The sequence below is a fragment of the Andrena cerasifolii genome, chromosome 6 (genome assembly GCF_050908995.1).
Source record: "Andrena cerasifolii isolate SP2316 chromosome 6, iyAndCera1_principal, whole genome shotgun sequence".
Taxonomy (NCBI): domain Eukaryota; kingdom Metazoa; phylum Arthropoda; class Insecta; order Hymenoptera; family Andrenidae; genus Andrena; species Andrena cerasifolii.
Genome location: NC_135123.1, coordinates 7,749,580 through 7,765,016, shown reverse-complemented (window position 1 = coordinate 7,765,016; position 15,437 = coordinate 7,749,580). Strand labels below are relative to the sequence as shown.

The following is a 15,437-nucleotide window of genomic DNA, read 5'->3' as shown; positions in this document are numbered from 1 at the left end:
GGAGTAAATTGGTAGGGGCTTTGAACAGGGGGATGAAAGCAGAGATAAAAATTATTTAAATAAGTTAGAGTTTTATCTTTTACTCGAACTGAAAGTTGTGATTTAAATAAATTTCTCCTCGTCTCTGGATGAAAGGGTGAACTTTGAGAATCGATTTGAAGCCCTGCAGTGGGCTCGGGGAGTTCGATGGAGATATAGGGAATCTGAATGCATTAAAGATCGATGCATAAGTGATTCGGAGGGCATTGCGGCAGTGGCGAGTGAGATGGAGAAAAAAGACGAGCGCGACGGCATTTTGCGTGCAGGAGATTGCGATTTCTAAGAAACGCTCGCTATTTAAACATCTCGCGCACAAGCGTGGCGCATTTGCATAGCGAGTGAAGTCCGTTCATGAATTCAGAACGTCGCGACGTCGAGCCAATTATAATCGCATCGAGAACGTTTGAGCCGTGTAACGCGTGTCGGATCGACTTTTTTCCCCTGCCGTAATAACGGCGCGCATATACTTGCCCGAGTGGAAGTCGGACGATTAGCCGCATAAAGCTGAACTGCTCGATGTGGAATAATTAGCGCGGGGTGCAGAGCCGCGATGAGCTGCGGACGTTGGGCGAATAACTGGCACTCCTCCGAGGGAAGCTTTTCACTTTTGCTGTTCAATTGTCGCCCTCGAAACTTCGGAGAGCTCCCACTGAAATAACCGAAATAATTTCAAGCAATTCGACGGGCCCTCCTTCGTTTTTTCCCCCTTTTAACGATTCCCCGTCGTCCGCATTTCTCCGAGCAAGGAACAACGCCTTATCGTAGAGCAACCGGGATGATTAGCCGCATGAAGCTTTAAGAATTGCAGAATGCACGATATGAATACGAGATAGAAGCGTGGCGTGGCCACCGCGAAGGTCGAGCGAAGCCAGGCGATAATATTCACGTCGTACCTCCGAACGACCCTCTCTCCTTTTCTGTAAAAAAAAATTTGCAATTGAAACTGCGAGCTTCTGTCGATTCCGCCGGGAGTATGAGCGAGTGAGAGAGCGAGCAAAGAAAGGGATTAACCATCGAGCCAGTCCATTACGAGCCGTTATTGTGTCTATTACAATTTCTACATGGTACGAGTCGACAGCGATTCTAAGTCTCACAGGCGATTTCTACTTTGTATCGCGCCGGTCATCTTTTTATAATATTTCCTTGGCACGAGGAATAGTCGATACGGGGAAGGGTCTGGCTCGCGTGCTCGGCCCGTGGAAGTTGGCTGACCAGATTCGTTCCTCTACCACTTAAGCAATCGAGCGGCCGAGCGGCTCGTATATCACGTGCAAGCGTGAATCAGCAGGATTCGATGACCACCGAGTGTCCCAACTTCTCCCCGCGGACAGCTGGAAACTCGTCACTTCCAGCCCCGCCGCCTACGCGGCCCTTTCTGCAATTCTAAAATCAGAAGAAATGCCAAAGTGGCCCACGCTCGGTTCGCGATTAGCTCTGCGGGGTGACGACGAGGGGAGTGCGCCATGGGCGTGGCCGGCTCCTTGATTATACAGTTGAACTCGGGAATTGTAATTCCCAGTTTCAGTTTCTTTGCCGTGGCCTCTGACAAGTGACTTTTCAAGGCGTTGAAATAGTAGCTCCTAATTCAGTGGGGGGCTCGATCTGCCACATTCTCGCAACGAACGATCGCGGCGAGTGTAGAGTCGTTCGTTATTCGCAGCGGAAGGTAAGAGTGACACAAATCAGCGTTGTCGCCCTGGAAATCTATGCCAATTCCGAAGTAGAATAAACATTCTAACCGCTTGAACGGTACAGGTAATATTATTCTACAGATGGTAGATTAATTTCTTCTTTACAGTGAAGGACGAGAGGCGTACACAAATCAAACGTTGTCGCCCCAGAGATCTACTTCGACTACGAAACTACTCGAAGAATAATGGAAATATTGTACGGATGGTAGACTCGTTTCTTCTTCGGAGCAGAGGGGGAGAATGGCGTTCACAAATCAACGCTGTCGCCCTGGAAATCTCCGCGGGCTCTGTGAACCCCTAATGGCCAAGGAGGTCAACGAGTTTCGTGTCGCGGAAGTACCGATGCCCGAGTTAATGGCAAAGCATCGGGTGAAGAAAAAAAGGGGGATGGCGACTTACACGCGGACTCAAAGCGTGTACCAGTAATTTCTGACAAGTCTGGGACTCGGAGACGGCGGAGGAAAGGCCTTCCTCTGGTATCGACTTTGCGATAAAGCTCGGAAGGGGCCGTTGCCCGAAAGCCTCTGCTCCTGATCGCTCATTTTTCCCTTCCCTCTTACAAGCCCAGTCGTAAAGTGTCGTGTCCGATGGAGATAAGCAGTCCCGGCGATACCCGCCACGTTTTCTCTCATAAATGTCACGAAGCGGCGTGCTCGAAAATCTAGAATTAATTGCGGCTGGTTATTAGGCAAACACATAGACGGGCGTAAAGAGAAATGAGCGCTTAAAGGGGCTTTTCACCTCATTTACACTTGCCGTCGAATCCTGCAGCTTCGACGACGCGCTTCTCAACTTATTTTCTAGCTGCACCTATTTCCCGAGAGGTCTTCTTGGAAGGATGCTTGAAAGCCCCGAGCTCCTACAAGCAATATACTCTGCACAGTCATTAAAATTAGTGTGAGTGGGCGCTGAAGATTGCATCCACCCTTCGGAAAGGGCGGGTCACGAGGACGCTAACACGGATTGGTTCCCTTACATGTGTCCCATTAATGACGCAAGCGTGCGACCCCACGGGTATAATGATCATTACCACGTTATCACTGCATATTACGACGATCTATGAGGCTGCTATCAGCTGCCATCTGAAACACACTTGGCTTTATATCAAGAGATATACAAGACCTTGCTCGCGTCAGCGCGACAAAGTTTAGAAGTGTTCATACAGACATGCATTTCGCCGAAAGAAGCCTTGATAAGCACGCTGCGTGGCTGGGGCCAATTTTTCATCGAGCATCAAGGAAACGTCATGTACATCATAAGGATTATCAAGCTCACTCCGACGATATCCTTCGGTCTGAAATAACATTTGCGCGCGGGTTTTAGGCTTCGCTTTGCCTGACCATGGAAGAGGAATGATATTAACTATTATCGTACTAACTATGGCCACGGTACAGTTGTAATCATCGACCAGGCCATCGGACTAAAAACTCTTATTCGCAAAGAATCCTTATCTGCCCACGTGAGGTGCAATTAAGCAGAGTTCGGGGGAGATAAGGCAGCGTGGAGCTTTTGGTAAAGTAATCTCGCTCCTTTGTTTAAAAGACCTCTGTGTTCCGTAAGTTTTCTCTAAATTTCGGGTAGGTAGGAGTCGCTGCGAGCCCTCTTTACGTGCCAGGTCCGAAGGACAAGCTCCTTGGGCCTTTGATGCCGTGCGTGCTGGAGATTTCGTGTCGTGGTCGAAAGTTGCGCGACACCGCCGATAAAAGGTACCGATCTTATCCTAAATAACGTTAAAAATAGCTAAAGAATTTATCGCGCTGGAAGGAACAGCGTGTTAAGGAGAAACGAGAGGACAGTACAAATTTATAAGCTCATTTGACATCGGTATATTGTCAGAATACATTCCTCGTCACTCCCTCCGGATATAGCAGGTCTTAAAGTATTTCGCATTAGAACAGTGAAAGATATAACTTGTACTCTGTTCTAGGCAACGTTGCACTTTTTATTGCGCCTCCTTCTGCATTTTAAATCGCTTGCGACTGGTGGTGGGCCGAGCTCCTTCGTCTGGTTGCCTCTTAACCCTACGGCCTGCTTTCTTCTTCGCCTTCTTCACTGGCGACGCGACCTCCTCGTCGTCGTCGTTCTGCGAAGACATCTCGCCGATGATCTTAATCGAGTCAGAGGAAACGTTCAGACTGCTATCCACTATGGAATCTTCCTGCGCGTTCGTGCTCTTCCTCTTTCCGCGCTTCTTCTTTGTCCTCGTTGAGCTCGCTCTCGCAGTGTTCGATTCGTCGTTCCCCTCCAGCTGTTGCTCGTCGGATGCAACTCGCCCCTTACGCTTGTACTCGGGCAGAGGCACGCCCAAGTTTCGCTCGAACACTGCAACGAAAAAGCCGGTGCACAGATCTAGATCAGACTTCGCGTAGAGACACTTGTCGGAGCATTTGTAATTCTTCGAGCTGTAATTCGTCCAGTTATCTTTAAGCAGTTTCTGCGCGGGTACAAGCGTGTACGCGTCTTGAACCATCTCGAGAACCTCGTCTATCACTTGCTCGTTCTCTTCTGGGTAGATGGAACAGGTGCTATAGACAACCTTCTTCACGTTGGGGAAGTTGAGGAGGGCGTGCTTCAGAAGGAGTGCTTGAAACGCTTGCAACTGTTTCAGTCGCTGCGGCGAACACTGTTCCTTGCCGAACACCAGCTGTCTGTCCGACATGCCTGGGATAAAGAATTTCATTTTAGATAAGATCTCGATGGTTTATAGATTTACCGGCGCGAAGAGGATTTTACCTGATCCAGAACAAGTCGGATCCACCAAAATATAGGTCACGTTAGAGTACTCGTTTGCGTCCAAGGTTAACGCGTCCGTGTTAATAGTCTCTATGCAAGAGGAGCTTGTCAGTTTGACCTGTTCGCATAGAGTGCCATACCTTCGTTTGTCAATTTCTATTGAAAAAACTTTCCTGCAAAAAGGCACATAGAGTGAAATTACCTGGAGCCATAGGGCCGTCCTTAAATTACGTAAGGGTAATTTTGGCGATTTCTTACCCCTCCCTCCCCAAGTATAAGAGTTCGTAAGATTTTATATTCCACTCCCCCTACCCTGCTTACCGTAAAATTCTTTTAAAGGTTTACATAATTCATTTAACTCGGTTTCGGGAAATTTTAACTGAAATTACTTTTCTGCAACAATAGCATTTGTATCTATTGAAAATTAGATTAAAAAATATTACGCAATACGCTACCTAACTCCCTCTTCCCTCTTCTGAGAAAACTTAAGATATTCCCAACCCCCTCTCCCTAAAAGCCTTACATAATTTAAGGACGACCCCCATTTGTGAATAAAACGTTAACGCCAGCTTGACGGATCGTACCCTTCGTTCCTCATGATCGCAGCTAAATGTGACGATTTCATTCCCGGAGCTGCGCACATATCGAGCACTTCCGATCCAGGCTCCGGGTTCAGCAACTGCGTTGGAAGGCAGCTGGCCTAAAACACCGAGTACAATGAAACGTTTATCTGTATAAACAATCGCAGCGAGATTCACTGATTTCTACAAAAGATTTACCTTATCTTGTAAAATGATTTCTCCGTTCTGATACGCGGCGTGGTTGTGGAATGTCGTGTCAGGTGGGAAAACAAGTAATTCCGGGACATGGAAGTCCTGAATGAACTTGGGCTGTGACAAACTTTTCACAGCCATGAGATGCGACGCGTAAGTCGCGCATTTCGGCAGCAAGGACCATCCTTCGTCTTGGAAGCACGTTACTGCCTTGTGCAAGGGCAACAGTAAAGTGTTGACGCGAACGTACCTTGGCTTGCGAACTGAAAAAAATGAGATCGACTTTAGCTGACACGTAAAGGTGCACGATGTTAAGTAAAAAGTCATGCTTTCTGGCTGAACCGTTTATTGTTTTATACATATTGAATTATTCTATCCAATACTGCCATTATCTCACACCATGATAATAATAGTAAAAAAATATACAAATATATAAATTATATTCTACTGCATAGTCATTACATATGTAGATACGTTACTAACATGCTTTAAATACTAATATGTGTGCAGTGTAAATAGAGTAGTAAACATTATATTTCTTATTAGTAATAATTACTTATTTGCAACTAATCGATCTTTTTATTGAGACTTTCTTTAGACGGCTGATCCGCGATCTCTTTAATCTCAGGGGTATCGTCGGGCTCGTGGAAAGCCTGATACGCGTAACAGAATATTATCAAGTTCACCGTGATCACGGCGGCGAGTACAGAAATGCAATTCGTCATGAATCTATCTACTTGTAGTTCAGCCTGTACAATGTGCTGAACCCCAAAAAATGCAGCGAACGGCAAGGTAAACATAGCCATGCTATACAGGGACAGAGTCCCCAACACCGACAAAAGACTCATAGCTGGCGTCTGTTTGCTCCGATCGGGAGACGTCTCTCTCGGATGGGACTTTTGCTGATCTTTATGCACGTAAGACAGAAGTCTTTTAATCCTAGACTGCCGACTAGAAAGTATTCGGTTGTTGCGTATGATCAAAACCATCAATCTGGATGCGCGATTCTCTTACAAGGACAACGACTCGATATATCGGTGGCTCGATCCGGCTACTAATTCCCTCGCGCAGGGATGGCCCATCTCTGTAAAAATAACAGACATCGATTGGTAAAAAAATGCCAACCTGTTTACCTGCTTTGCTAGACGGCTGAAGCGCTTCTACGTCTCTAGCGTTCCTCAACTCATCCCGCAGCTGTTTCTCGTACGAGAGTATAGTTTTGGCAGGTTTACACTCAGTTTTCAGGGATTCTTTCCCCCAGAGCAATTCGTTTATCAGAATTCTCGCCAGCCACGGATCCAAACGAGGCTCGCTCAGCAATATACCAGTTCTAGTTAAGAGGTGATTCAGCAGGGCCTCTTTTTGCAAGGTATTGACGCTCAGAGAGTATATCGCAGATACATTCTACATTGCGAAACAAGCGTGAGGAGAAAATTAAACATATTATCAGGAATATTATCGAAGACGCAGGGGTTCGGAGGAAAAACACCCATGAAAACCACGTGATTAAGCTGGAGCGGAGGCACGAGTAATACGCCACCAACTATTCCAGAGCCTTTCGAATTCGTGAAACTTAGTCCGCTTTACTATCCAGTCATTTCGTTCTACGCTCTCAGCTGATTAAGTGATCAACTTACAGGATGCTTTTGTTCGTATATCAACGACTTGAGGCTGCCACCCTTCTCGCGAACCTCCTGGACGATCTTCGCAGCGGATTTATAAAGTCTTGGGACTTTGACGGAGTGCACGAATCCGCTAGGCATGTTACTGCATCAGAGACAATTACCTCGAAATATTAAAATCAACTCTAATCACTCGGTGCTGTATCAGTTGGATATGCCACGCGGGAGATGCGCCTCGTGCGAACTGAACGACATAAAATCACACGGCCGCCATGCTGCTGCAAAGTGCGCCGAAAGTGGCACAAAGCTCGAGCACGGTTTTATAATAAATAAATAAATACGCTACAAAATGAGAAGCAACTGTTTCAGAATGCAAAATAGATGCGCGAAAAAGAATCTTATTAAAATATCATCTGTCCCATGAATTTTTAGAGCTATTTTATTCGGGATTATTTTCAGAATTATCATATTGGGCGGTCGATTTGAAAGTATTTCGAAGGGATTTTGTGCGTTTGAAAGACTTTATCAGAAAGAAGAGATGTATTTCTTGTAGAAGATATATTTTCTTTGCTCGTCCTTCGAAAGAAATCTGAAGGCTGATTTCTCGGCGATCGGAACGTAGAACAGCGAGATATTTGGAAATGAGCCTTCGTTCTTCGAACGTCACGTGTTCGCTACCACTTCCATTCCACCCTCAGTTCGCATATGAACTTATTTTAGTGTACTTGGATGTTCTTGGATCTAATTGTTAGTTCGTTATTTTTCTAGCCACGAAATGTTATGCGCCCTTTCACACACGATCAGATTTACGTTCGATTAGAAATATGGAATTGTAACCACTCGGTAAGATTGAGTTCTCCAAAGCTTACTATCGAGTCTGCCGTTCGCCTCAGGTTAAATCTCGCCCAGCAGTCCGAAGTGTACTTTCCATTTTTTTAACTTGCAAATCTCTCGGCTAGACGATTTCGTAACAATTGCGCGGCATTCGTTGGTTAATTAACGGGCAAGCCGATGCGCGCCCGTGATCGTCGAAACGGAATAGAGAGACGCAAAATATTCTGTTGCAATCGCGCTCTACAAAACGTACACATCAGTTTGTCAGAATTTATAAATATCTCCCCTGATATAAGTGGCAGAACTTGGGCAACCCGTTGGACAACAAAGTACAAATAACAATACTCTATAAGTGGAGTTTTTATTAAACTTTCAAAACGCAGTAGATAGTTTCCTCTATGTACATTTCGCTAAGTATGTTAGGCTTAACGGCGATACAGTGTCATCCAATAACGAAATTGTAATAAATTGTTTTAGAAGATTCGGGCTAAAGGAAACGTTCACAGTCTGATTTGTATCAAGATAAAGGACACTTCAATGACTAAAGACAAGAAGGTTTTATTGCTTTGCTGTAAATTGTTACTTAGTGCTTACTACGCGTGAAACTTTATGTATAATTAATCGCACGCACACATATCGCACAGATGTACAGAATTCGGAATATGCGGGGACTTTCTTGTCGTTCGGAGCAAGAGATTATTTCAAACGGAATGCGTAGCCTTGCAGCTTAATGTGTCATATACATGTGCAGAATTGTTAATTATATATCGAAATCGTGCTTTCCTTCTGTTTTATTCCCATAGCTACACCAAAGTACCCAAACAGTTACATTGTCGCTTAATACATATGTTTGTATATATATCTGTTGATTATCATACAATCGCACCTACAACCTCGTAGATTGGATTTGTCGTTAGAAAATGTTTAATTGTTGCTTTTTTTTATGATTTCAGTCGATCCTGCATGCTGTGCATTCCATCAACATCTTGCCTAAAGTATCGCACCGTATTATATCTTACTTTGCCAATCACATTGTGTACACGATAAACATATAAGGATCTATGGCTGCCTACATCAATCGTACAATGTCCATGATTGGGGGAGACAGCCACTTGCGATCGACAGATATTCGAACTGATAATTCTCCTCTGCAGATATTTGTCAAAGCCAAGAAAAAGATCAACGACATATTCGTGGAGATAGACGACTATGTGCAGGACACTGTGGCATTCATGGAATGTAAATAGACATAAAGAAATCTCTCGTGTACCGGTCGGTAGCGTCCAATGACTACGATCAAATTATTTTTGTAGTTCTGCAAGTCGAAGACCGTGTCATTACGCCCGACGAAGGACAGAAAATCAAGAGCTATGTTGACAAAGTTCACGCGATTCGAGATGTACTCAAGCGGGATCACATGAAAGTTGCATTCTTCGGCAGGTATAAGATTACGATGGGATTCAGGGGAGGTTCCGATCTAAAAATCGATTTTTCTTTTGTTTCATTTTTCGAATGTTCAACCTTTTAGGAATGCGTGTTTAACAAATGCATGGGTAACAACCAGCCACTCGGCGCTTACGTGAAACTTTAAACGCGTTTTTCTCGAAACAGTGTTCTCAAAATCGGTGGGACCTGTATCTCCAAAAGTTATTACCGGATTCGGCTGATATTTTTTTTATTTTGAAGAATATACTTCTTGCTAGGGGGGAAACCAGAAAAAAATACAAAAAATTGATAATTTATAATTTTTAAAGGCGTTGAAAGGACGAAAAATGTTGGGAAAAAGTGATTTCAAACTTCAAATGTCGTTATTTTCTGAAAAAATATCACTTTTGTATTTTTTTCTGGTTTTCCCCCTAGACAGAAGTATATTCTTCAAAATAAAAAAAGTTTCAGTCGAATCGGATAATAATTTTTGGAGATACAGGTCCCATCGATTTGGATGAATTTTCATAAAACAAAAAAATATACTTCTATAATTTAAGACTTCCTTAATACAATGCAAAAAGTCCCATTAAATTATACATAGGTAGTAGTTTTCCTTTAAAAAAAAAAAACTCCCAGCGATTACCTATTTTTATGGGCTCTAGACCGGAACCTCCCCTGAAGAAGGGACACCACTGTGACAGCCGGAAAAGTGAGCCATTTTTAAGAATTTTTTTCAGGAATACTTTACAGTTTTCATATAAAATTTTTATCACCCACCATTATTTTTGTAAAGATCGTTTTTCTCTTAACACATTGTACTAAAGGTAGGTAATACAAATTTTCTATGAAAACTGTAAATTATTCCTGAAAAAAATCTTTAAAACGGCTTACTTTTCCGGCCGTCACAGCGGTGTCCCCCTTAAGCGGCGTTGATGTCTGAACTAAGCACAACGTATGTATTGCAGGACCAGCAACGGAAAGAGTACGGTTATTAATGCAATGTTACGCGACAAGATTCTGCCTAGCGGCATAGGACACACGACGAATTGTTTTCTACAAGTCGAAGGGTCGGATAGCGGGGAGTCTTATCTGATCACCGAAGGATCTACCGAAAAGCAACCTGTCCAATCGGTCGGCCAACTAGGTCACGCTCTCTGCAAGGAAAAATTGTGCGAGAGCAATTTAGTAAGAATATTTTGGCCAAAGGAGAAGTGCTTACTCTTACGAGATGACGTAGTGTTCGTTGACAGTCCCGGCGTGGATGTAACACCCAATCTGGATGAATGGATCGATAAACACTGTTTGGACGCAGACGTCTTTGTTTTAGTAGCCAATGCTGAATCTACTTTAATGGTTACTGTAAGTGATATCACATTCTACTCTGCATGTGTACATACAATTGTATTATATTGAAAATATCCTATAATTACAGGAAAAGAATTTCTTCCACAAAGTGTCTACAAAGTTATCGAAACCAAATATCTTTATTCTGAATAATCGATGGGACGCTTCTGCTTCGGAACCAGAATTCTTCGAGCAGGTATATATTGCACGAACGAGATACATGGAACTTCTCTTTCGTTTCAAACACTGTCTTGTAATGTATTGAATCAATTGGGAAACTACTCATAAATGTAATATCTGAAGAATGAAACAAGTCTCTTGTAAAACAAGATTCTATATTTTCATTAAAGCTGGTACTACATATCGACGTTTCTACCTCGGTGTTCTTTTCGGGTACTAATCATTTAACTCGCTGCGTATTGATACGTTCAGAAATAGATCTGTGAAGTATAAATTTATTGACACTTTAGCTGTATGCAGTGGCAGCTTTACTCAAATAATTCACGTAATACCCCATTTATCCCTTAGCTGGTCAAAGAGCAAAAGGAGGTAAGTCATACTACTTCGTCAACTTCAGTTTTCATAGCCACTCCTATACCTTTTTTTCATGATTTGTACATTGTTAATGAAATCCAACAATGCACTATGCAATTTATATCGCGCACAAATTTTGTGGCATGGAGAGACCTTACTGGGAGTCACGGTAAATAAGATTATCATTTCCAATGGCGCAGTGTTTTTTACTATTTCTCTGCTTTCAATGTCAGAAGGAAATGGCGTGCATTTTGCTTCTGAATTTGTGCTCTCAGAGCTGTCATATATATTGTATTTATTTACGATTTTATGTGTGCGTAGGTAAGGGCGCAACACCAAGAGCGGGCAGTGGATTTTCTGTCAAGAGAGTTAAAAGTTTACACCCCGAAAGATGCCGAGGAACGCGTCTTTTTCATTTCTGCGAAAGAGACTCTGCAAGCTCGCATGCAGGAGCAACGTGGCCAGCCTGCTCACAGTAAGCTCTTCAGCGTCTTCCTCCAACGATTGCACGAACGATTCGTAATTAACGCATGCCAAACTTTCTCGCAGACGGCGCGCTAGCAGAAGGATTCCAAAATCGCTACTTCGAATTCCAGGATTTCGAACGAAAATTCGAGGAGTGCATCTCGAAGTCTGCAGTGAAGACAAAATTCGAGCAGCACTCTCAACGCGGTAAACACATCGCCAAGTAAGTAGTTCTTCATCCGTTCAGCTTCCACTTGTACGTTTAATTCCCATCACACAAGAAGAATGATCGGGTTTCAGAGAGATTCGACAGACGCTGGATAAAATATTGGACAGAACGCAGATGATGAGAAACGAGCAGCTGTGCGCTAAAAAGAAGGTTCATGACACACTAAATTTCACGGAGCAGCAGCTGATGCTGCTGACCCAGGAGATGAAGAACAAGATTCATGATATGGTGGAGGATGTAGAGCAAAGAGTTTCCAAAGCTCTGAGCGAAGAGATTCACAGATTAGCTGTGCTCATTGACGAGTTCAGCGTTCCGTTTCATACCGACTCGTTAGTTCTAAATGTGTACAAGCGAGAGCTTCATACCCACGTGGAAAATGGCTTAGGTAATACTTCGATTCAGCCCTCATACCTTCTGCCACGACGACATTCTAATTTGGCGATTGTTGCAGGCTCTAACTTGAGGGCGAGGCTCAGTACCGCACTGGCGATGAACATAGAGAATTCGCAGAAGGAAATGACAGAGCGAATGGCAAGCTTGTTGCCAGAGAACAAGAGACAGATGTCGTTGAGCATTTTGCCAAGAAGAGAGCCATTCGAAATTTTTTACAGATTAAACTGCGACAATTTGTGCGCAGACTTCCACGAAGATCTAGAGTTTCGATTCTCTTGGGGAATCACAGCCATAATCCAAAGGTTCGCAGGGAGGCAGAGTCACAAACTAGCCATAGCGAATTACCCGCAGGATGTAAGTGAGCTCGCCCCACCTAGTACTTCTTTACCGTGACAAAGATACTATTCAATTTCTGTTTTCGTAGATGCCACCAGCGATCATGTCGCCCGCAGATAGTGTCGATTCTGTAAAATTCATATCAAGCACACCAAACTTTCAACAGCGATCAGACGACTGGTCGTTGGCTACTAGAATCGCGATAGCCTCTGTAACGTCTCAGGGTACCATGGGTGGTCTCATAGTCGCCGGTTTCGTAAGTACTCCAAGCCGAATGTTAAGTATTGAGTGGAATGACTACACTCTACTGAGATTACCCATTCGCAGATGCTGAAGACGATTGGTTGGCGACTTATAGCTGTAACTGGTGCTGTATATGGTGCATTGTATCTGTACGAGCGATTAACGTGGACTAACAAAGCGAAGGAACGCGAGTTCAAGCGCCAGTACGTGGGCCACGCTACACAGAAATTGAAACTAATCGTAGATCTGACATCGGCGAATTGTAGCCATCAAGTACAACAGTGAGCATCGGTTCTTTTCGTACTTGTTTCGTTAAAGAAACCGATTCGTAACATAGCGCTGTTTCTCTGATTACAGGGAGCTGTCGAGCACGTTCGCGCGCCTCTGTCATTTAGTAGACGAAACGACGTCCGAAATGGACAGCAATCTGAAGAGCATCACAACTACGATACGAATGCTCGAGGAGGCAAAAAGTAGCGCTAAAGTTTTACGAAATAAGGCTAATTATTTAACGAACGAACTCGAACTATTCGACGCGGCGTATTTAAAATCGTTAAACTAAGCATCCACCGACGCCTCTCTTAGGAAGTAATGCAAACTATTGGAAAAACCGATGTTCAGAACATCGTGAATCGGGAAATGTGTCCTTGCATGTTGTGATAATCGATATAGCTCGTACTAGAATACCTACAATGAAATATATTGAACGCATGCCTGGATGGGTCCTCCTAAACAATTACATGTGCGTACAGCGGGAATGTTTTTACAAAAACGAAACTCTAGTCTTAACGCAGGCACCTTCGGCTTCTTGGAAATTTATAGTTTCAGACTTTTAATGAATTTGTCGCGACGCGAACAGATGATTTATTTCGCCTTCGCGATGATTTATTTTTGAAGGTATTTTTCGTTTTTTAAATATCTCGTCTGAGGGGAATCGTGATCGGAGGTATTGTTTGTTTTCTTTTTGCAAACTTAAATCATGAGATTTTTTTAAACGAATCTGTAAAAACCTGATTTCTACCCAAATCTATTACAAAGACGTATAATTCTTTATGTAGCGAATGAAATAATGCAATTATTAGATTTATTAGATTATATTTATAAGAGAGCTTACGTTACTGTATTAATAAACGGTTGTTTGTTGAATAAGAATTATGCTTTTTCTTGGTCGTTCGTGGAAACTATAAAAGTACATAAATTGATATTAGAAATTTGATAATTCTACACTATTCCAAAATCATTTTAAACAACGCTACTCTCACACCATTATCGAGCCTAGGAGATACTGAAAGTCGATTTAGAACATTATGCATGGTTACAAAGCCACTAAAAATTGATTTGCAACTTTTTTTAAACGCCCAGAAAGCCCCAAATGACCATGTTACGCCCGTAGCTTACGTATTTCTTGAAAACGAAGCCTTTACCGCAATTTCGTTACTTTTGATTCTCGTCTTATTTTCGGCTGTATAATCACCGCCTAGAGTATTGACGAGCAGGATAGAGGTATGTATTGGAATACAGGATATACCGCATCGCCGCGTGGCCATGGCCGTTTTCTGAGTAATCGACTCGTTTGAATTTCTCACTTCTATTGTAACAAAATTTCTTCGACTTTTACACTGATAATTCTAATGCGAATACAATATTACGAACTATATTGATAAATTACAAATAAATAGTGCTATGGAATGCCTTTTTTCAGCGCGCAAAATATGTTGCATAACTACCTTTTATAGTGTAATGTAAAATATATCAATATGTTAACAACAGATAAACGTACATACATGCAGAATGTATGTATTTAATATATAAAAACAATATAAATGTTTACAACTAAATTTTTTTTCCTTGGAGGCTCCCAACGCCGAGCCTTAAAAATGGAAACATTTATTCAACATTAACTGGTTCTCTTATTGGAATCGTCACACAAACCGCCGGATTTTTGTACATAAATACAAGCCGTAGATTTCTTATGCACGTATAAAAAGGGTCGTGTGCTCTCCTAAGGCGTTGAAGAAGTAAACGCGAATATCCTTAAGTTCTCGAATACGACGCAATATTTTGAAATCATCGGGTCCATTAGGTTCTCATACAATATTGTTTCGAGCCAAGACGACGTTCTGATTGCAAATTTGATGCTTTATCGGTGCTATATTTCACAATATCGCGTACAGTTATACTCTAGAGTGGATGAATAAATTATGTATACATAAAATTACATCTCGTGCCGCGTGTGAAGAAGAGGGGACATATCTCTTAACATTAACAAATGAAAAATTTAATATTGCTTTCGAGAAGACGTGTGGCAACGCACAGCGTTCTGGGAAATCCCTTGCCACGTGCATTATAACATATGAGGTGCGTTCCACTTCCGCTCAAATCGCCCGTGATTTTCATTACATATCCCGACCGCGCGGGCGATTTGGGCGTAAGTGAAATTTGCCCATATATAACACCAAGTTATTTGCGTTAAACGATTAAAATTGTGTATATTTAAAAATTTGCATATAAATTCCGGCTGAGAATCTCCTTCATCGACGATACAAAAACGATGGTACAATTCCAACGTGCTTCTTGCAACGTGTTTCTTGCTTCGTTCCAACGTTCTGTCTTGACATGTGCAAAAACTGTACACAACGAAGCCGGCATAGTGAGCCGCGTGCGTAAAGATAACGCGACGCGTAGGTTCATGCGAATATACAGGGTGTTCGGCTACTACAGAGAGAAATAATGCTACGAAATGCCTTTTTCAGCACGCACTCGTCACTTTTAC

At 42.8% G+C, this 15,437-nt stretch overlaps 2 protein-coding genes across 9 annotated transcripts; one reads left to right on the top strand and one right to left on the bottom strand.

Moving 5' to 3' along the window:
* Window positions 1–3,541: 3,541 nt before the first annotated feature.
* Window positions 3,542–7,173, bottom strand: Nsun5 (Nop2/Sun-like domain containing protein 5). Of its 2 annotated transcripts, none has more exons than XM_076814578.1 (6): window positions 6,874–7,173; window positions 6,370–6,640; window positions 5,243–5,499; window positions 5,048–5,163; window positions 4,456–4,636; window positions 3,542–4,380 (listed from the first exon to the last, which is right to left on the bottom strand). In XM_076814578.1, the coding sequence occupies exons 1-6, from the start codon at window positions 6,997–6,999 to the stop codon at window positions 3,673–3,675; spliced, it is 1,659 nt and encodes a 552-aa protein (XP_076670693.1). In that variant the 5' UTR covers window positions 7,000–7,173; the 3' UTR covers window positions 3,542–3,672. The 2 variants fall into 2 exon arrangements, with proteins under 2 accessions (XP_076670693.1, XP_076670692.1); XM_076814577.1 differs by having other exon boundaries at window positions 3,542–4,391; window positions 4,464–4,636; window positions 6,874–7,167.
* Window positions 7,174–7,549: 376 nt separating this feature from the next.
* Window positions 7,550–13,816, top strand: Marf (Mitochondrial assembly regulatory factor). 7 transcript variants are annotated; one of them, XM_076814567.1, is made up of 13 exons: window positions 7,550–7,701; window positions 8,170–8,247; window positions 8,646–8,931; window positions 9,006–9,132; window positions 10,086–10,479; window positions 10,553–10,660; window positions 11,320–11,473; window positions 11,548–11,686; window positions 11,764–12,077; window positions 12,144–12,439; window positions 12,510–12,677; window positions 12,749–12,945; window positions 13,022–13,816. In XM_076814567.1, the coding sequence occupies exons 3-13, from the start codon at window positions 8,754–8,756 to the stop codon at window positions 13,224–13,226; spliced, it is 2,280 nt and encodes a 759-aa protein (XP_076670682.1). In that variant the 5' UTR covers window positions 7,550–7,701; window positions 8,170–8,247; window positions 8,646–8,753; the 3' UTR covers window positions 13,227–13,816. The 7 variants fall into 7 exon arrangements, with proteins under 7 accessions (XP_076670682.1, XP_076670680.1, XP_076670686.1 ...); XM_076814569.1 differs by lacking the exon at window positions 7,550–7,701 and adding an exon at window positions 7,737–8,021; XM_076814568.1 differs by lacking the exon at window positions 7,550–7,701 and adding an exon at window positions 8,073–8,106.
* The last annotated feature ends 1,621 nt before the right edge of the window (window positions 13,817–15,437 follow it).